Raw genomic sequence first — 21,835 nt, forward strand, 5'->3', positions numbered from 1 at the left:
AATGTAGCATGACATCCCCTCTCCATTTCTTCTGAAAAGGCCTCAAATTGTGCTAAAACGGTGGAGATGGATTTCTCCTTTCTTTGCACACACACACACACACACACACACACACACACAGACAAAAACACGAACACACACATTTGCAAACACACGTATTCTCTGAGAGACAGAGACATTTCTTAAAACTAATCTTTACTCTCACACGCGCTTATTTGATTTTGAGACTCAGTTCCTGGTAGCATCCTGAGGGTCTGCACGGAACAATACATGATCTCATAAACTCACAAGGAACAAACAACAATGTTTTTAAAGTTATTTTATTAGCGGAGTGTGTACAGACCTTTTGTAGAATCAATTCCTTAGAAAGCATTTTACATTTTGTTTTTTGATAAGAAAGTTAGAACTTTGAAAAGTCCAAATGCAGCAGATCAGTCAGATTCCTTGTACACGCCCGTCATTCTCAATTCAAATCCAACTCAAATCGACCAGAGTCTGAGTGAAGAGGCCTGCTGCTGCACAGAAAATGGCTGAGGAGAAAAAATCCAATTCTTGATTACAGGGTGCCACCTAGTGGCGGGTTGAGCTAAAGAGAATGAAACGGAAGCCAACATAGGAGCGTAACTCTGGACTTGCATTAAAATGAGAACATTAGTTTTATGGCTTAACAAAGACAAAACACACAACAAAAACAATCTCTTACACTTTTTTTCTTCAAATCACCTGTGCCTTTTAGAATCTGTGTGCAAATTAAAATAGAAAATAAAAATCTATGTTACAGTCCAATAATTTGCCATAACAGTTCACAAATACTCCATCTATATAAACACAGATAAGAACACACAATATAAACCAATTGCCCTGCAAAAACCTAAATTCTCTAACTTTCTATCATAGATTTTGACTGTAATGAAAACAAATGAGTTTTCAGTTTAAAGTATATTGATTGCACTGGTACCAGGAGTATATAATATAATGGGGTATTTACATTGCAATTAGAACATTTTGTTTTCATTTCAATTATGATTTTTTTGGAAAGTCAAGGTCTCTGCAGCACACTGAGAAAACATGTTTTGCCCATGGAAAAAAGGCAAAAAGAGGAATATGTGACACACAGCACAAAAACAAAAACTCATTCTATAATTCGGTTTATACGAGTCTCCTGAAGACCAAAGTAGAACCAACTCAACTTTTCTTTAGGCTTAACTTTTTCAGTATACAGTACCAATAACAGAGATGTTCCAAAACGCAGATTTGACACCAGAAAATACACGTAATTAAGTGTCTTGTGTTTTTCAACTCGAGAGAAAGAGAATAGCTGACGTTATTATCTTTACTGCCATCACATGCATTAACCCGTATTCATCTGACTTCTCTGGAAGCCGTGTAATTGAGGTGTAGCTACCTCATAGCATTTTTTTTTTTCTAATAAAAATGAAATCTTACAGTGAGCTTTCTCACTTGTTGAATCTGATTCGTGTGCCACTGTTGTTAATAAAAGACTGAAGAATGAACAGTGCACTTTTACATTTAAATGCCAGGGGTGACAAGTAAATAAGAAATTTAGAACAAAATAGGAAAAATACGCACATAATGCAAAATCATGTTCCCGGCCTTTAGAAAGATTCTTTTTCTTCTTCTCTTCATATTAAACATATTACTGGTAAACACCTTCATATTTCCTCACAGGAAAAAAAACGGGTGGGGGGGTGGGGGGTGTCGAGGAGGAGGACGCTCCAGATTCTTTTAGGTCGTCTCCAGTTTGGCCATTTCCTGCACGTAGATCCCGATGCTCTCGCTGTCAAACAGCACAAAGTAGACGGTCTTGATGGTGGAAGACATGGTGGACACAAAGTAGCTGGATATGGCCTTAAGGATCAGCTGGGCTGCCGTCTGCTTAGGGAACCCATTCCTGACAGAGAATTACAAACACACTTAGTGAGCTACAGTTTTAACTTGTCACTGTTATTCACTGAAATGTGACTTTGACATAATAGGTGACTATGTACTACCGATGGCCTCCTTTGAAACGGTTTAACAGGGCCTGTTAAACCTGCTTATAAAGCACCTGTGTAACCTGCGTACTTCACAGGAAGACCTGATAGAGATAAACGCCATTTCCCAAGCAAAAGATGGAATCTATAACGCTAATTTTAGCGGGAGAATGTGTGCACTTGTACGACAACCCATGTGCACAATCAATTTGGTGAGAGGGGAATTGTAGAATGTATAAATTTACTATAAAAAAAAAAAATTCTATAATTGAATTGTATTATTAATTTATTGAATGTTAAAGTTTATCATCTTACCATGTTCAAAATCTCTGTTTATGATATTTACTCTGTAACGTTTGCTTTTAAATGCAAATTACGTGTGATCATAAACCAAAGTATTGGATAGAAATTAATTTTGACCTGATGATGGCGCTATATGAAAAGTCATCACCGAAATGATATCAATTCATCTTGAGAAAAGCACTTCCAGGTTTAGACTAAGAAAGATCGGAGTCAACTAGTGATTTGCAGAATGTGTAACAGGTTGGTTGTTTATGATTGTTATTATATATTTTAACTTCACAACATCATGGTGCATCGCATGTCAGGTGAGCTTTTATCTGTGCTCATCTTTTGTTTTCCTACCTTCCACTACCGATGGAGGGGAAGGCCACAGACTTGAGTTTCTTCTCGTCGGCCAGAGCCAGGCAGTTCTTCACCGTCTTGTCCAGCAGCTCCTCACACTTGTCGGAGCCCCAGCCTGGACTGTTGCAGTGAATGACGTACTTTGCAGGAAGGCCGAAGCCGCCGGACATCACAGCTGAGGAACGGAGAGAAGAGAGGTTGAAGAACAGAAAGAGGAGTAAATAATGTGAGTGCAAATATTACAACATTACAGCAACGCATGTAAAATTGCATGCTTCAAAATAAAAACACGTTTAGTGTTTGTTATGAAACTAATTTGATGTCCGATGTGAACTATTACTTTTCCTTTTTGATTTATCAACTATTATTTAGTCTAAAAAAACGTCAGGAAACAGTGAAAAACGTCACTTGGCAATTTCCCAGATCCAAGATGATATGTCCTTATATAACTTATGAAAAGAATCACATCCTCATTATTAATAATTAAATCTATGATACGATATAAAAAGATGAATCTATGAATCCCATCAGTCTTAAAATACATAGTATAGTCATCAAATGTCCAAAGTCAGTAAGTAATATTTTATATATTGTACAACATCACTATATAAAAGAGTAGAAACTGGATGAAATTCATCTATCAGACCATAAAGAGGCAGAAAAACAGGAGAAATGTGGCATCACTAGTGGAATTCACCTGCAAACTACACGGTTTGTGAAATCAGTATCTTAAATATACATTTTTACGACTTGTTTCTGATGCAACAGCATCACATTGAACAAAATTGTTGTCCAACCTGACATGTCACATACATCTTTTACTATAAAAAGTAACAAGTTGTGTCACAAATGAAAGCCTAAAAGTTGAGTTTGAAGCCGCTCTGTGGAAAATGTATGCAGAAAATCTCCCCAAGCTTAAAATGGTTTGACTGAGGTATTACAGCGAGGTGGGCTGCAGAAATCTCTTCTCCAGCCGGGAGGAGAGAAGAAAAGGAGGAACAGTGAAGAAAAGATGAGAAGACAAAAGAAAAAGAAGACGAGAACAGTCTGTTTTCTGGAGTTGAAACATTTAAGTGGAGCCCTTCATCAAACTGGCGACTGTAGACAGAGTAATTCAGCCAAAGCCCCCTGGCGCTATGAAGTGAGAAAAGTCTCCAGACAGAGTTTATTAGTCCACCGTGAACGCAGCACTGGACTGGAGTCAAATCAGAGGACGAGCTGGTTTCCAGATGGAACACAGAGAGCATGGAGAGACTTCACACAGCAGGGCGAGAGCCAGGGGGGAGGAAAGGTCTGTGATGAGGAGGATGATGATGATGATGATAATGATTACAGTTTAGAGGAGCGTTTGCAAAGTTCAACGTTGTTTTATAGTTTGGGTCGGTGGAACGGCTGTGTGCGGCCCATCTGGAGATCACCTGTCAATCAAACCTTTATTTTGATGAAGTTTAAACGGCTCTTTTCTGTCAATTGATGTAGAAGCTTATGAATATGACCAACTTTTCAAAAGAAAGAAGACACCATTATCCCCATATAAAAAAAAAATCTTGCACCAGCAACACAACATTATCACTGTACATTTCAACAGTGTTGTGGTTGTAAAAATCAGTTTTAAGACGAGTAACTGCAAAAGTTTTTATGAACTCGTGATTCTGTACCAATTAGCAAAAAAGCTGAGAAATAACTTTTCTGAATAAAAGAAATCTGTACTGTAAAGCTCTGTTTATTTTCCAACTTAACTTGCAGAGTAAATCTGCACAAAGATTTCATTTCAAACTTACTTTTGGCAAATATCCCACCACTGATCATGGATCACAAAGTCTCACATGAAGGAAACAATTGGCGTATAGCTTTAACTGTGTTGCATCATTGTTATGTGACCATTTGCTGCCTAATGAGAAGAAAAATTGACAGAGATTTAATCTTTATCAATTTAACCACAAATAACACAAGAAGTCAATACGCCACAAGCTGATAGTACAGAGACATCAGATCACATCTTAAATTCTGCTTCTGCATGAATAACTCCGGTACCTCTCTGGCCTTGAAACTTAGAAGTTTGCTCACAAAAATCCAGATGCATTAATACTTTACATCTTGGAGAACTTTTTTTTTTTTTCACGGCTGCATGGTCACAGTGACCGTTTGGCTGATCCAGTTCCCCAGAAATCACAGGCAGGCTCTACTGGCTCTGTGTTCAGTCCCCTGGTAATCTATTTATGAGCTGCACGCAGAGACTGGGATTAGGACGCTGAGCTAACTTGGCTGGTTGTGAGAGAGGGCGGCAGTGAAGGTGGAGGAAAAGGCGAGAGCGTGTGATGAATAATGACATGAGGCAGATGGAGAAAGAGTAAGAGAGGGATGAAGAGAACAAGTGGAGACAAATGGGATGGAGCTCAAACAATATGGCTCTCTGAAGACTAATGTCTGTAAATTTACACTCAGGTCACAGAAGATTACAGACCAGTACTAAATATCTTGGATCAGTTTCATGACAGAAGTATCCAAGCATTGACTTCTTTACTCAATTTAATATGTGGCATATAAGAAGCAGTTCTTGGTCCTGCAGAAGGTCAAAGACAAAGTTCAGCAACATTTAGGGTTTGATTTTTAATGATCTGAGCACATGGTCCAAATCCACTGTGCAGCACTACCAGGCACATGGTTCAGAGGGCTGGTGCTTGGTCTCTCAGGGGCTTTCACACCTTCCTTGTTTGCTCCAAATCTTCAGACTTTTCAGTTTATTTCCAACCAATCCAACAGGTGTGAGAGGTGCCTTAGAGCCCAGTCCAGATCCAGCAACCAAAATTCTATCCAATAAAAAGAGGTGGTCTCATTCCAGATCAGACTGAGCCATGGTTTGAATTGTTTGCAGTGAGAACACTTCCAGCCTTTCAGACAAATAGCCAAAGAAGTTGAGACAGCATTAAACAGTAGAAGAAGAAGAAAATGCTGCTCACATGATTGCTCGTCTTTGCCTGAAACGATATAATGTCTGAACTCAAGGACACTCATGGTAGTAATAACATACTGTTATTACAATGGCAGTCCCAGAATGCACCTGACCACACCTACTTTTTTAGACCAACATGTCATGGGTGCATTGTATTTGCTATTTAAATAACTTGGACAGTGAACAGGAAGATCTGAACTGTGTCGCTCTGAAACAAAGGCATTTGCATTGGGCTCTGAGCTACTTTGCACTAGATGCAAGATAAAGCTTTAGACTTCGGAACAATATTGAATGAAGTGTGCAAAATCTTTGTGTTCGCAACAAAATGGTCGATTGCGTCATGTAATGGATTTACTGTATGTGCAAGCAGTTGGTGTGTGTGTGTGTGTGTGTATTTGAGAAGAGAGTTACTGACATCACTGTCAGAGGAGCTGGTTGTGGTGCCTGAGTGAATCAATACGGACTCTCCAGCCCCTTCAGTGGTGACTTTGGAGGAAAGTTAGTTTTGCCGACTGAAAAAAGCTCCTGAACATGGTATATTTTTTTCAAGTGGATTTGAAAGTTTATAAGACAAGCAGAAACCGATAGGTCACGTTTCTACGCTTGTTATAAAACAAAGTTTAAAATCATCGACACCGTTTCATCATATCAGATTTAAGAAAAAGAAAAAAAAAAAAACATTCTGGAACAAATGATATTTTGCAACATAAACAGATTCACACCCAGTACAAGGTCTTCACCATCTAAATATGTTCTAATTCATTGTGAGTTTAGATTTAGAACACAATTTGTCAAAATCAGGCCTATTGTCGCTTTAGCTAAAGCCAAACCTACATAAGCTAGAGGATTTACCTGTTTAATATGGGGCCTGGTGACATAAGGATATAATCTGCTTGAATATTATAATTAAGGCCTGCGACGATTAACAATAAATTGGTATTTTGTTGATTGACAAATGGCTTCAGTGTTATACCAGGCAAAAATACCAAATAATTGCAGGTTTCAGCTTCTCAAATGTTGTGTTTGAGGCTTTATTTTATATAAGACTAACATTTTTATATTATGGACAATTTTACGTTGCAGCCCTAAAGGTCATTATAGCAGAGCCATACTGAAATAAAAGGTAAATTTATAACCAGATTCCAAACCAGAACTTCAAGAAACGTTTCTATAAAAATATCTTTGCCACCCTCTTTGCTGGTTTTGTCTGCTTTATGCACTCACCCCCAGCCACCTCCAGATTGCCATTTTTCTTCTTCAGCTCCTGCACAGCTTCAGTGAACTCCTTCCCTCCCTTCTTCTCCAGAGCACAGCCTATGGGTGGAGACACGACTGAGGTGAAAACATCCTCATGTATCACTGACAGACAGACAGACGCACAGCAGGGAAACTGCAGAGGGGATGTCATGCACACAGACAGACAGAAAGACAGGCAAAGAGTCAGACATGGAGACAGACAGACCGGTAGCCAGGCAGACAACAATGCTGTCAATCATCTCATCTGGCCTCTCTCTCAGTCTCTGAGCTCAACACCTCTCGTGCAACACGTTGAGATTCTGTTCTTGTATTTGTGAAACATCTCATAAAGTGCTGCTATTTTCCAAATGACTCATTGTGAGTTAGTTAAATGAATGTATTAAAGTAACACTCTAATTACTTCCCTATGTCGTCACATACCAGCTTGTTAACAGTGGACTCAGGGTATTTTCTTCCAGTCTCAAATTAGATAATATAGAGTAAAGAGGAGAGGATGGTGTAGAGCTCGGTATAGATGAGGATATAAAACCTCTGTTCACCTTGGTTGCTCACACATTTCAAGTATATCAGTCCAGCAATCAATTTAGGTGAATGGTGTTTTACGAGACCCCTGGGGAAGCAAATTCAGCCGTTTCTTTCCTCCTTATTTTGATAGAAGCTGTTCCATGTGAGTCAGTCACTCTACTTGAAATTTCCTCAGAGCTAAAGAGAGAAGCCACAAAGGAAACTAAAGAGGAGAAAGGTGATTCAAGTCCACCAGAGCCACAGGAATGAATGCTCTGGCTGACATATTATTCAAAAAACAGGCAGGGGAGAAAAACATGATCAAGTTAATGTCAGCCTCTTAAAGAAAAGCTAGAGGTTAAAGCTCTACGAGCAAGCAGAGGTTCAATAGCTCATTCTATAGTTATTAATGGTTGGATGGGCAAATCTTCATTAATCTGTTCATTTGAATGACCAGTGATCAGCCCTCAGGAGCTTGGATGGGATCTCTGGATCAATCCCTTTCTGGAGTTTCTAAGCAGCTGGAGCAACACAGTCGAGGGGACGGAGGTCACAGGAAATTAAGTGAGTCCCAGATTGTCCACATTTCAGTTAAGTGTGTAAAAGGCCCAACAAGCAGCAGCTCAGGGTTAGGATGACAGAAATAAACAGCTGGTCGTATGGATTACATGAAGCAATCAGCCACTGCTCTGTGTAGATTCTATTTCTCCATCTGCACCTTCTTTTTGACGAGCAGTGCTGGATATTGAATGATCATTAATGATTTAATGACAACATATTTGCTTAAGGGGGAATTGATTTTAAGCTAAAGCACCAGTGTGTTGTCACCGGGTAGAGTACAACAGCAACACATGGGCCACCCATGTTTCAGGGCTTTATCTCTGTTCATAGACATATTACAGGGCTGGAGATGTGGTTTATGTGTGTATGGCGACAAATGAGCTGCAGACTGGTTAATGCATTTGAGAAAGTTGTAATGAGGCTAATGCTAGACGGACATTTTCACGAAGCAGGATTACTGGATTAGGGTAATTTGGTGATCGGACCATAGACTAATTATAAAGATGAATGACAAGACGGGTCATAAACACACCTCCTCCATGTAAGTGGATGGGACATGGTCAGTTCTGGTAAATTTGATTTGAATTAGTTATTGGATGCTATAAAAGAAGATATAATGGTTGACAGCTGAGACTGGCTCACTGATCGTGCATGTGTTACAGTAGAACCTAGATACCGTGACTACAGACCACGATCCCTAGTTAGCAAACTTTGGCTCCAAACGATATACGTCACACATATCTATGATATTTTTGCTCCATTTTTCTATAACAGGGGGAAGTGGAGACGTGTCATCCAACTTCATATACAGTCTATGGATCAGACCGAAACCTCAAATAATGCTGAAAACTGTTTTGGTCCTCCACCGTTCAATAGCCTATTATAATGTAGTAAGCTGTCATAATAAAATTATCCTTTTCACAATGTTTACATTTTTCTTGCGCAGTTCAGGGTCATAGAAAACACAGCAGAGCTATTTGGCTGCAGACTTTCAAATGTTGGAAAATTGAGTTTCCCAGAAGCACCACTCAGCATAAATAAAACATTCCCTGCCTGCACGCTTCAAAGCTCTGCAAGTTCATTTTCACTGTGATACAGAATAATTCTTTCAGTCAATGTTTCAGCAAATCACATAATTACATCAGTGAAACATTTACAATAGGAGCATAAGGGCACTTGGTTGTGGATTAAAAGGTTGTCTTCAGAGCAGAGCTCAGGATAAATAACCTCCTACACTGCAGAATAACATCTGTGCTGCTGCTGTTTGTCCAGAGACTGAGATGAAGACTATCTGGAAAATGCAGAAAGAAAGAAAGAGAGAGAGATATATATATATATTGAGAGAGAGAGAGAGAGAGAGAGAGAGAGAGAGAGAGAGAGAGAGAGAGAGAGAGAGAGAGAGAGAGAGAGAGAGAGAGAGAGAGAGAGAGAGAGAGAGAGAGAGAGAGAGAGAGAGAGAGAGAGAGAGAGAGCAGGCAGGCAGTCATGGTCTCGGTGGTGTCAATAGTTCCTTTACCTACTTCACCACCTGTATAGATGGAGGAGTTGGTCGGGTGAACGACAGCGTCGCTATCCACGATGGAAATGTCGGCTTGGACAACTTGCAACTACAGACAACAACGACGACAAACAACAGGCAAACAACACAGTGGTAAAAACACAGTGAGTGATCTGGAGCAAAACGATGGGAGAGACAGTAAGAAAAAAAAAGAAGGAAGAAGAAAAGACACAAAAGGTGAGGGTGCTCCTTCTCCTGAGGATATTACTGAAACAAGGAGGCCACTGTGGACACGGTGGGTCACGTTATATCGACAGGAAGCAGGATTCACATTTAGTCAGATTCACTTCAAAAACGGACTAAATTAGCCTAAATGTGTTGTTCATACTTACACACGCATCTAGATGCAAGAGTGTATTTTAAAATATTCTAATTAAATTTTTGTAGTTTTAACCTGATGACATAAAAAACGTAAATAGTTTTAATCAGTTTTCTGACTAATTGTGTAGTCCTGATTTCTTGGCTCATTAATCCGAGCATAAGTCGTCATTGTCCAGGCGAACAACCTCACAGCCAGGCGGCAGCAACGTGCAGCAGTTTTTCTTCTATAAATTGGAGCCGTTTTTCAGTTCAAGAATGTTTCTGAAATTAGTGATTATTAAGAATTCCAAAGGCCTGGCAGCCGTCTGAGAGGAGGACGACCTGGAATGAACGGCAGCACATCAACAAACAGAAGAGCAAGCAGAACCCCCGCACACAGGAGCTCTGGTAAAAACCCTTGAATATCCCCAACATTCTGTATTTAACTTACTGATTTCCAGTGATAAGTAGAAAAGGGATATATAGGAAATCAGTCTTTCTGCTCTTCGCTTCAAGCCAAACAGCTTAGTTAATTACTTGAGGTTAGAGGGGATCTAACATAAGACCCTGGTCTTGTATTCACACTGTGAACAACACAAACATCGTGTTTGTTTACTTCCTGCAGAGCTGACTAACAAGGATTTTTTTATTTCAAAATATCACTGCACAGACAATAACTTTGTAGAATAGCAACTTGACTGAAGCCTATTCAGAGTAATAATGACTGAATGAGTTGCTTTAGAAAGACAGTATCAAAGTTGTCTAGCTGCATTAAACCTAAGATGTATTTTCACCATCTGGAGCAAAGTGGTTTAACATGATTTTCATCAGTTTAATTCAATTTTCAAAAGCGTTTAGACTACAAAATGATGCAGCTTATAATAGAGTAAAATAAGTAAATGGTCTGTTAGCAGCAAACATAGAAACTGCCTTCTGCCAAAGAAAAATACAGTGAAACAATAATGATCTGTCCATCTAAGTAAACAATAAAATACTGACAAATAAAGCCATCAAATGTAACAGCCTGCTTTTTTTCAAGTGGATTTTTGTGATAAGATGTCCACAGTGTGAATGACGAAATCTGGAGGAGAGTGTTACTTCTAACTAGACAACTAGCCTGAAAGGTTATTTTGGGAATTGTTCTTTAATTCCCAGAGGATTTCACAGTTGTGAAGTTTTGGAGATTCAAGGATTTTTAATACCGAATCCCTTCTAGGGCCAGAGAGGGTGTGGGGTTGGGGGTTTGGATTTGGGGGAAGCTCACCTAGATCATCTTTAAGTTCAAGCTCAGCATTGGTGGGGTTGATGACCCCCTCCACGTCAAAGCCAGCCAAGTTGCTGACCTCGCTGTGGATAAGGTTGAGCTGCGGAGCGGGAAGCGCGAGGGGTGGAGTGAGGATGGGACATGCCGGGGGAGGAGGGAGAGCGAGAGGGAAGAGGGGAGGAAGCAAAGCCATTAAAACCCAGATTCACACTGCAGATTTTTTTTTAAAAGGGACACCTTGCCTTTTTGCTGCATAAAAAAACTGGACCAAATGTATCTGAAAGCCTAAAGTTGTATATAGTACTACTGCAGGAGTGGCTCGGTGTGGTTTTTGTACATGTTCATATTTATTTTACAGCTTTTAGTTTTAGCGTTGTGGAGTACAACAGGAGTGATGAAAAGAATATACTGTTACACATTCACTAATCCTGCTATAAAATATGAGCCATCTGGTTGAAACCCGATTATCTTCATTGGTAGCCTGAAGTTCTGCTCTGGTTAACAAGCTCAAAATCCCAGAACCCAAAGTCCTGAGGTGCCAAAGCAAAGCTGTTGTTTCCAAGAGTTATCTGTAAAATGACTCTGCAATGTGAAACTATAGAGAAAACTCTTTTTTGTTTATTTTTGACCTGCTCCAACCCACAGTTTACATTTTGAGGCTGGTTGTTTAACTGAGGTAGAGGAAGGAATCGTAACAGTTTTCAACATCTGTCTGTAGACTTGGCAAAGATAAAATATCCCAAAAAATTAAAGTAAAAAAGTCAAGGTATCCCTGTAAATATTAAGAATTTAACTACATCCTGTTAGCACAAAGGTTCATTAGTCGTAAAAGATATTTTCTCCACAAGGATTTACAGTCAAGCCTTGATTATAAAGACCAAGATCATCCCAGAGAAATGTCGTGACAAGGAATGTAATGATGACAGAGAAGCGTGAAACTGAATAACACACCAGGGGAAATGCTTGAGCAGGAAAAGTGCAGTTAAAATAAATTAATTCTACAGTAGGCAAAGAAACATACTTCCTATTCATGCGTTTATTATCTTAATCAGTGGGACGTGAACTGCATTTTTGATTAATCATCATCATTTTACTAATTATAAGGTTGAATAATGAAAGCAGGCAAACACTGCTGCTGCTCACGTCTATGCTCACTTTCAATTACTGCAGGTTTTGTTTCAAATCATCTGATGTTTCCCAATGATTCTAGTTAATGCAACATCAGGTTGCATTAATTACTAATAAATAAAATATCAGAATCAATATATGCATGGTACAGCAAAGTGTGCCGTTCCATCAGCAGAAGTTGAAATCAACCCTGAGCTGAAATATTGAGATGGATAAATAGAGTTTCTACAGATTAAGATCCTGAAAGTCCATAGCTCAATCCGGTCTTGTTCCACACAAAACCATCCTTCTATTCTCACGTTGTGCTACACAACCCAAAAGCTTTTGCAAGATTGTGGGTTTGAGCACAGACAGAGCATGAATAAAACATCTTTATCACACTGATAAAAAAATAAAATAAGTCATGGTTGCTACTATTGCAGTTAGTGCAGTGAAGCATTAAAAGCCCTTATGACGTTAGGAAGCACATTTATTCAAAAGTATTTAACATTAAAACATATTTATTTCTGAGAAAAACCAAGTGATTAATGGAGAAAACATTTTCATGTAATCTTTGATCTCTTTCTTTTATCAATCTGGATCAGTTGTGAAGAGGAAGTGTTGACAGTAGACTGAATAAAAACATGCGGATGTATTAAGAGGTCAGATAAAATCGTTTGATGTCTTCTAAGCCCTTGTTTTATTTATTTTCTGTCAGATTCGTAAAGAAGTAAACAATAAACACTGATCTTATTCAACATTGCACTTGTTGATAATATAGAGTGTGCACGACAGAAAAGGTAAATATCTGTGGCTTTGTCCCTTTTACTTTTCTAATATGTTGTATTGTTTTTAATCAACTGAAAGAGACTCACAATCAGTTAACAGCCAATATATGAAAAGTCTTATTTTAGCCTGACACCAATTCATTATCTTCGCTTCACCCCAAACAAAGGTCATTCAACACACACACTAAACTGTAGTTTAAAATATAATCTGCATCAACCTGTTTGGAGTTAGCATTTATCTAAGTTGACAGAAAACTGACCTTTTGTCCCAGGAAGAGGCTCTTGGTGGAGAGCACGGTGAAGCTGTCGCCTGGAGAGCCCTCTGTGGTGCTGTCTGCAGATGCTGCCTTGCTCACCTCGCCCGGCTTCTGATGACGACACGAGGACACCAAGTGAGACTTCATTTCTCTCTATATCAATTTGTCCTTCTTTTGTCCCCCTCTCCATAGAGAGCTCTGGGGTTAGGATCAGCCAATTAATTGTTTCTTGGGAAAAATCTGAAACTTGCAGACAACAGCCCCAGATCGAAGCCAAATAGGAAATCTATCGACAGTTGCCAATCGATGTGTGTGAACTCTTCAAAGACATGATTTGAGAGGTTAGCTGACACAAAGCCTCTTTGGAGGCTAAACATCTAAACATTTCAGCAACTACTACTAGATACAAGATAGATACAAGATACAAGATACATTTATTGGTCCCACACACATGCACAGACACACGACATGCAAATGGGGGGAAATTTGTCCTCTGCTTTTGACCAATCTGGTGAACACAGGAGGACACACAGAGCAGTGGGAAACCATGCACGGCGCCCGGGGAGCAAACATAACATAATATAGTAGGGGGTTTCCCCTGGTGAAAGATGGTTTAGTGTGTGTGACCCTGTCCCCAGTCAGTCGTCTGGTGTGAACTCACAATGATCACAAGAGTCCTGATCACAAATCATGTAGTGTGAACTGAAACAACTTTGAAAGTCACGTTAACTCATGGAATAAGCAGCCAACGAAATAGCTCAGATATAACACACAACATTTTTCGACTTCCTGAGTTGACCAGCAACATAATTCAGTGTTAAGTGTTTACTGTTCACATGAAGCCCTACCTTAGCTTTTCTTCCTCCCCTTTTCCCACTTGGTTTCTTAGCAGCTGATTTCTTGACAGTCTTGGGTTTCTTCTCAGGAGCGGGTGAAACAGGAGTCTCAAGTTTGCCCTTTGCTCCTCTCTTCTTGGCCAGCAGCTCTGGATGAATGTTGGGCAGGACTCCTCCTGCTGCAATGGTCACACCTTTCAGCAACTGAAACAAAACGACAAAACAGACAACTTGAAATCACTTGGTGCACTGGTAGAAAACAGCCTGAATATGTGCTGTATGCACTGGAATTTTTTTACTAAAATTCTTCTGTAAATTGGAGATAGAATGGAAACAACACTGCAGTTTTTAAAATCAACTGAACAGAGCTGACCTGGTTGAGCTCCTCATCATTGGCGATGGCCAGCAGGATGTGGCGTGGCGTGACGCGACCCTTCTTGTTGTCTCTGGCTGCATTTCCTGCCAACTCCAGGATCTCAGCTACATGAGTAAACACAAATCATCAGACAAGTTCATCAATAATTAATGAAGAGCAAGAGTAGTTTAGAAAAGCATGTCTCTGAACATTTATGTGAAAGTGATTAATAATGAAAAACTGACGTTCAGTTAGTCCTTATGAATGTAACTGTAAATGTATCTGTCATTCCGAGATTTGGAAAAAATGCTACAAGACATTTCTAACATTACCTCCCCATTCTGTCCTATCCAAAGATAAAACTCACCAGTAAGATACTCCAGTACAGCAGCCAGGTAGACTGGCGCTCCCACCCCTATGCGATATTTCGGCAGGCCCCTCTTTATGTAACGCAGCATGCGGCCCACAGGGAATATGACCCCTGCCTTAGTGGACCGCGACGTCTTGGTCGACTTCTTCTTTGCTCCTCGGCTGGACATGATGCTGAGACGGCGACCAGTGTCAGACTCTGCAAGGACACATTAACAAGGGAACATTGACTAATAGGAATAGTACTTTCTTCCTATGGTGAAACAAACACTTAACTCACTATGAAGGACTTAGAGAAAAATAAATTAAAAATTTTAAAAAGCTGAAAGTGAAATTGTATCAGTGAGATTCTCCTCTTGCGAAAGAGCTCCTCCACAGGAAGTGATGAATCAAAACAAAAGTGTAAAATCAACAAACCATGAACCAAAACACAGTTAAACCGAGAAATGGTACAGAGGGATGTTATTTTCCTACTGAAGACTCATCTCACAGTCACAGGATGCAAGTCACTTAATCGTTTGAGTATATAACCACTAACACATTTTTATTTAATTATTATGCCTGAATAAAAACACTGATAGGTTATATTCCTATGACATGTGCTTTATTTTCTAACTGTAAGATGACAATACATTTTCAAACAATCTTTGGTTTTTGAAGGTTAGAAACGTTTTGACACCTTAAAACTGAAACAGCCTGTTTTAAACCCAGCTCCACACCCATGTTACACTTGTTAATAAAATCATTACCGTCAGCATACAGCATATGGAAATATATGACTTAATTAATTTTTACTTTATTAAATCATAAACTTATATGGTTAGTTCTCAACTTTTATAACAACTAAATCCCTTGATGAATGAATGCCACTTTTAAATGTTACTTTAACAGATTTAAATATGCTCTAATACACACTTTGGCTGAGATATCAGCTTTTATGTCCCTGGTTAATATCTATCAGTGTAAATCAAGGTTCCGGTGACTGGGTCCTTCCTCCTGCTTCAGTCAGAGATTTCTCTATCGACTCATAAATGAAAATTGCCTGTATAACCTCTGGTGACAGCCATAAATTCCTTCAGAGAAATAAGCCACAAGGCATGATAGACCAAAAATGTGTGATCAAACATATGGCTGTGTGTTATTGTCAAATATTATATCAAGTTAAAAGTTTTCATGTCAGCTGATATCAATAGTTATCATATAAAATATAAAGACAATGCCAGACACTTGATAAACAGTGTGTTTATAGCAGGGATTCATTTGGCACGTTGGTGGATAATTAAACCAACATGAGGTTTTTATTGTGTTGAGATGACCCTGAGGCCAAAGTGAAGGCTCCATGTAATCCAAGGATTATACTTATTATAATATTATAATCTATGTTAATAAGAGGTAGCTTTCTTTCCCACAGGTATTTTGCTAGTGGCATTTTGCATGAATGGAAAATAAATGGTTATTCATCTAAATTAAATATGCATAGGATTATAGTTTTAGGGGTTAAACTATAATAATAAATAGGATACTCCAAATGAATCATGAGTGTAATTGAATCATGTCATTTAAATGGTATTTTTGTATTGTAGCAGCTGCAGATATCAATTAGCTGTGTGTTGCTGACCCAGTCAATCACACACAGGCCAGATACACACATCAACACAACGTCAAACACAAACGGAGCCAGTTTAATATGAACACAAACACATCGTGTCCTCTAGATTAGAACATCTGCAGCCGCGCTCCGCTCCTCCTGCCCGGCCAGGTGCAGGTGGGCTCCGACACACCGGACATTTGGTTCCGCTGATAGGGCAGCGATTTCCGCATGTTAACGACCCGCCGGACGCCTCGCACCGGCGGCTGTGTTAGAACCGCACACCCGGAGACTCGACCTACGGTATAAACCGAGCTGCCCGACGAAATAAGGGCATTTTCCCGTTGAGGTCAGCGGGGCTTTCGGGTCTAAACACGGGTCTAAACACGCCCTCCTCCCCTCCCTGTTTGTCGGATCCAGCAGCGGCAGCAGCCCCGGTTTCTCTCGGCCTTTAAGCCGGAGAAACGCGACATGGCAGCGGGCACGGCTCGGTTCGGTGAACGCGGACCGGCTCCACCGACGAGGAGCTGCCGACCTCGTTGTGACAAACCCACCTTCCCATGGTATACTTACAGAAACAGGGCTCAGCGGTGAATGTCTCTCCGCTCGTCCGGGAACTGGGCAGTGTCCTCGACTCCCACAATCCACAGCGAATCCACCGAAATATCGCAGCGAGCCAGCAGCGCTGCCCGCGGAGCGACGAGAGCTGAGGATCCGCGCGGAGCTGATCTTTAACCCTTTCCACCGTGACTCGGTCCGGGAGAGCACGTGGTGCGGCCGCTGGCTGACTGTTCCCAGAGCAGATCGATGGAAACCATCACAAACCAGCTTGCCCGCATTGGTTTTAATCACAGATTATTCACCGAAACCAGGAACCTCACACCAGGGGCGTCACTACTAAATCTGGGTACCCTTTCCCCAAACCCAAAAACTGATTTGGAGGGGGCGCACACCAACTTGTATCAATATATATATAAATATATATATATATATATATATATATATATATATATATATATATAGGAAGCTGCTTAATACATGAACATATACAAATGATAGGAAAAATGGAGTCCCTTCAGAGTTTGAAATTTCCACTAGAAATATGAAATGATAATCGGGTTCATTCACGTAGGCTGAAATCGGTGAAAACATCCGAGCTTGGTCAGGTTCAGACACAAAAAACAGACTGACCGTTAGGATGGGTTGGGCTCGGTTAGTTTTCTCTCTGGCTCGATGGGGTTCAGACAGAAAAGGACAGTATACCATGACCAGACTAGGGTTCACTAAAAGATGCTCGGGGGCACCGCCGCTATTTAAGCTGACAGACACGTGCCCAAGTCTGGTCATTGAATAGCTGACCTGAGCTTGTTTGTTTTTAATTCAATTCAAACGAGATAGAGAGCAAAGATTAAGAGTCATCTGCTGACTGTTCTCAGGACTGTTGTCAATAGCTGCATATTTGGGAACAGTGGTAAGAGTGAGTCTCATGCTTTATCACCTCAGATCCAGAGGTCAACAGGATTTAATCAGTTTGTCATATTGTGACTGAGATTGATTTATATGTCATCTTTGCAGCTGGACCGGTCCGATCTGAACCTGGCCCAAGTGGTACCACTTTGCAGGAAGCAGAGACTGGGTTCACACAGTGAGCCCAAGTGGACCCAATCAGATTCTCAGGCCTGCAGTGTGAACGTAGTTACATTGTCTGGGTTTTTCTCTCCCATTCAGTCAGTTACGGTGATAACCAAGTTTAAGATTCGTCACTGTGTTCCTCTGCTTGAAAGTTAACCCATGTAAGAAATTCAACACCGCCTCAAACTCATTTCTTCAAATCAAAACTTCCTAACTTCCTGGTTTAGTGTTTCTCCTTCTGAAAAGTATTTTTGCTGCTGACACATTCTGTGCTTTACTGACTTCTGTGTTTGAAGAGACGCTTAGAGAAGCATACGTTTCAGCAGCAACATCAACCAATGCTCTGTTCTGTTCAAGACTGCAGCTAAATGGAGTGAAGCCATATTACTCACACATGTGGCTGCCATTCGTACTGTGATGTGTCGAAATAACCTCTATGAGATGAAGGAAGTAATGCTGCTAACAGTTTTCTTGACCTTCTGCACTCAAGTACTGTTGCGCAAGTACTGATAAAATTTGAATAAAAGGGTAGTAGATGTTATGTTCCACTGGAAAACTGAATAGGATAATCTGAAGAAGCAAATCTGTGTTGGAAAATGTTCAGGCAAGCAAAGAGTGAGCTCTACAGACAAAGCACACTAAACTAATAATCATTCATGTCTCAAGACCTTTTAACTACTGAAAGCATCACTACCTTTTGTAATTATTGTAATGCTTCTATTTTGTAAATTCATATCAGAAACCGAGAAAAAAACATGCCAAACTAAAACATATAAAAACAACTGCAATACACAAGGATTACAAACAAACACACATCTTCTCAAACCAAGACAAAAAGAGGATAAGTAGAATTTATGGTTTAACGTGACATCGCAGTATACCTGTATAAAAAAGTACAAACATAACATAAAAAAAAATAGGGAAGAGTGTCAAATTCTATTTCATGTTACTGTAATTCCACAGAGCACCTGAGCAGCAGCAGAGTTCCCACCCGTCAGTGAGTCTGCAGAGAAACGACATGTGACACGTGTGCCAAAACCCTGCAGCACACCGGTGCAGTTGCGAAAGATTCACACCAGAGGTCAGATTTTAGCTGTGCAACAAATACATCCTCATAGTCAGAGCTAATTTACCTGCTGAGTTAAACAAAGGAGAATATAATAGATACTTAATATGACGGTCAAAGGTTCTGGATCATTTGAATAAATAACAGATCCATCAATAGCTAAGAAAACCACAGAATCCCTGATCTGCCTTGATTCTCACAACCACCTCCACAAAAACAGCTGCGAGACAAGCATACACATTCAGTATAAGGAGTATAACTGAAGGATATGTCACAAAACTGTAAAGCAAACTAAAATTAATTTGGTCTCTACGCAGACCAGTCAACAGTAAATCTTATGACCTGGTTCTCTATGGAGGACCATACATGACATAAGTAAAAATAAATAAATAAATGTATAAATAAATACAGAAATAAATAAAAAAGGAAATAAATAAATTAATACAGAAATAAATAAATAAATATGTTAATACCAAAAGAAATGTCAAAATAAATGTCTTAAATATATTTGCACATTTATTTATTCCCTGATACATTTCCTTTTCATTTGCAGTGTCCTTATGCTAATGAGAAAGGCGGGCCTAACCGCAGTCTCGAGCAGGATTGGTCACAAGAGTGTAATGATCCAGCCCTACGTCTGCCTCTCAATGCTGACTGGTGTCCAGTAGCTGTTTGCAGCGTTGAGCCAGTTCACACTTAAAATGAACTAGTTCAAGTTCAGAGGGTTAGTTAAGGTTATTTTTTATTGGGATGATTTAGCTGTCGGTAGTCCTGACTGTGAGCGTCACGTCTCGTGTTGTACTGAGCACAAGGAGCGAGCCGAGAGGAGAAGGAGGAAACAGAAACTCCAGCTCGTTACAAACCACCTGCAGCTTCTGCTCTGATCATGAAGCCGCTGATCTCTGATCAGATGTGACCAGAGAAAGTCTGTGTTTCCACTGTTCCACAGAGTCACTAACTGGCTGTTTCATGGTGAAGAGCTCAAGTCTCAGTCACTGCCCGTGTCTCTGAGCGAGTGTGTGACGGAGCGCAGGGGCTGTGTGTGTGTAGCTCAGTTGACCAATCCTGCATGAGACTGCGGTTAGGCCCGCCTTTCTCATTAGCATAAGGACACTGCAAATGAAAAGGAAATGTATCAGGGAATAAATAAATGTGCAAATATATTTAAGACATTTATTTTGACATTTCTCTTGGTATTAACATATTTATTTATTTATTTCTGTATTTATTTATTTATTTCCATTTTTATTTATTCATTTATTTATTTATTTCTGTATTTATTTATACATTTGTTTATTTATTTATTTTTACTTAAGTCATGTATGGTCCTCCATAGTTCTCATCCCGTCATTATACGGTGTCGTTGTGTGGGTTTCTTTTTGTAACTTCTCCCACAGACCAATTTATCAGTGTTAATATCTCTGCTGCCCCCTCCTGGACAATCTAAGATTGGATTTGAAAATTTATTTTAAACCCTGATAACATGAAATGACTAGAGGGGCACTCGGAGACTGCATAACTCTCTATATGTCAAATATATGGATCATTGTCCAGATCTGCACCAAATCTCACTTGATATAAGCACTTCATACATGCAGGATTTTTCTTTTCATAAAGATCTCTGCATTATTTCTTTAGAAATTAACAAAAATGTTGAAGACGCAACGTTAAAGAAAGAAGAAAAATGAAAGGTTTTTGTGACATCCTGCTTACAAACAAACAGCAAAAAAAACATGACCTCCTTAACAGAGTTACAAATCTTATGTGTGAGTTATGTCTGAATATCAGGAAAACAGCAAAACAATGTGGTTAGAGATGCAAGGATTTCCACATTAATGTGAGTTTGTCATGAATTGTCTTTTGAATGCAACAATTTAGAATTTCAGACACTGAATAAAGACATTGGTTTGTTGATATATTCTCCAACATGTCTCTCTGTGGATGAGAGAAGCTCCTGAGTGAAGTGAAAAATAGGTCCGTTCTTTCTCTGAAGGGTCTGCGGGTCTGATTATCTGTCACACATCAGTGTTCAAAGTCGTATTAATTTTACATAACCACTGTGGTGACCCCATGTACAGTAATAATGAGTGATAGTGGAGCCACGTGTTGCAGCAGCAGGCCGGCTGGACGTGGTGTGGGTCAAGGAGAGAGAGTGTGTGTGTATGTGTGTGTGTGTGTGTGTGTGTGTGTGTGTGTGTGTGTGTGTGTGTGTGTGTGTGTGTGTGTGGGTGTGTGTGTGTGTGTGTGTTTTAAGTTTAAGTAAGTTTTATTTTAAGTATTAAATGAATGTAGCCAATACAATGAAGAAAAATGGGACCTGTGTTTGTTATGCTGTTATAGATGACATAAGTATTTTATTGCTGTGGTTGGTTGTAGCGGATTATTGTATTACATATAAGACAGCAACTAATGATTACTTTTATTTTAAAAGATAGAGTCAATGTAGATACTGCCGTTATAGATTTATTGTATTATTTATTATTATCGACATATTATTTTCAGATTTATCTGGACCCTGAGTCTATAGATAAAAAGTCATCAACATCAATTGTGTGGGTTGTAAAAAATGTAATCATATGTATGCGCCAAAGTCCAAAGTGAAACGTATACATGTTTGTCATGAAAATTAAATTAAATTGTTAGAATAAAGGGGAGAAAACAGCTAATCCAAAGTTGAACAATGAATATATATATATATATATATAAGATAAGTTAATATATTTTGCATTTTTACAGCAGTAAGAGTAAAAAAATTATCAGTTACATGCTATACTTAAGGGTAAGGCATAGTACATATTTTT

At 39.5% G+C, this 21,835-nt stretch overlaps 1 protein-coding gene across 2 annotated transcripts; it reads right to left on the reverse strand.

Moving 5' to 3' along the window:
• Positions 1–304: 304 nt before the first annotated feature.
• Positions 305–17,144, reverse strand: LOC128457201 (core histone macro-H2A.1). 2 transcript variants are annotated; one of them, XM_053441785.1, is made up of 9 exons: positions 16,910–17,144; positions 14,747–14,947; positions 14,398–14,504; positions 14,037–14,228; positions 13,192–13,296; positions 9,431–9,521; positions 6,817–6,906; positions 2,640–2,814; positions 305–1,912 (listed from the first exon to the last, which is right to left on the reverse strand). In XM_053441785.1, exons 2-9 carry the CDS (start codon positions 14,916–14,918, stop codon positions 1,747–1,749), a joined length of 1,098 nt encoding a protein of 365 aa, XP_053297760.1. In that variant the 5' UTR covers positions 14,919–14,947; positions 16,910–17,144; the 3' UTR covers positions 305–1,746. The 2 variants fall into 2 exon arrangements, with proteins under 2 accessions (XP_053297760.1, XP_053297759.1); XM_053441784.1 differs by having other exon boundaries at positions 13,192–13,299; positions 16,910–17,136.
• Between the last annotated feature and the right edge of the window lie 4,691 nt (positions 17,145–21,835).

The sequence above is a fragment of the Pleuronectes platessa genome, chromosome 15, assembly GCF_947347685.1.
Source record: "Pleuronectes platessa chromosome 15, fPlePla1.1, whole genome shotgun sequence".
NCBI lineage: Eukaryota > Metazoa > Chordata > Actinopteri > Pleuronectiformes > Pleuronectidae > Pleuronectes > Pleuronectes platessa.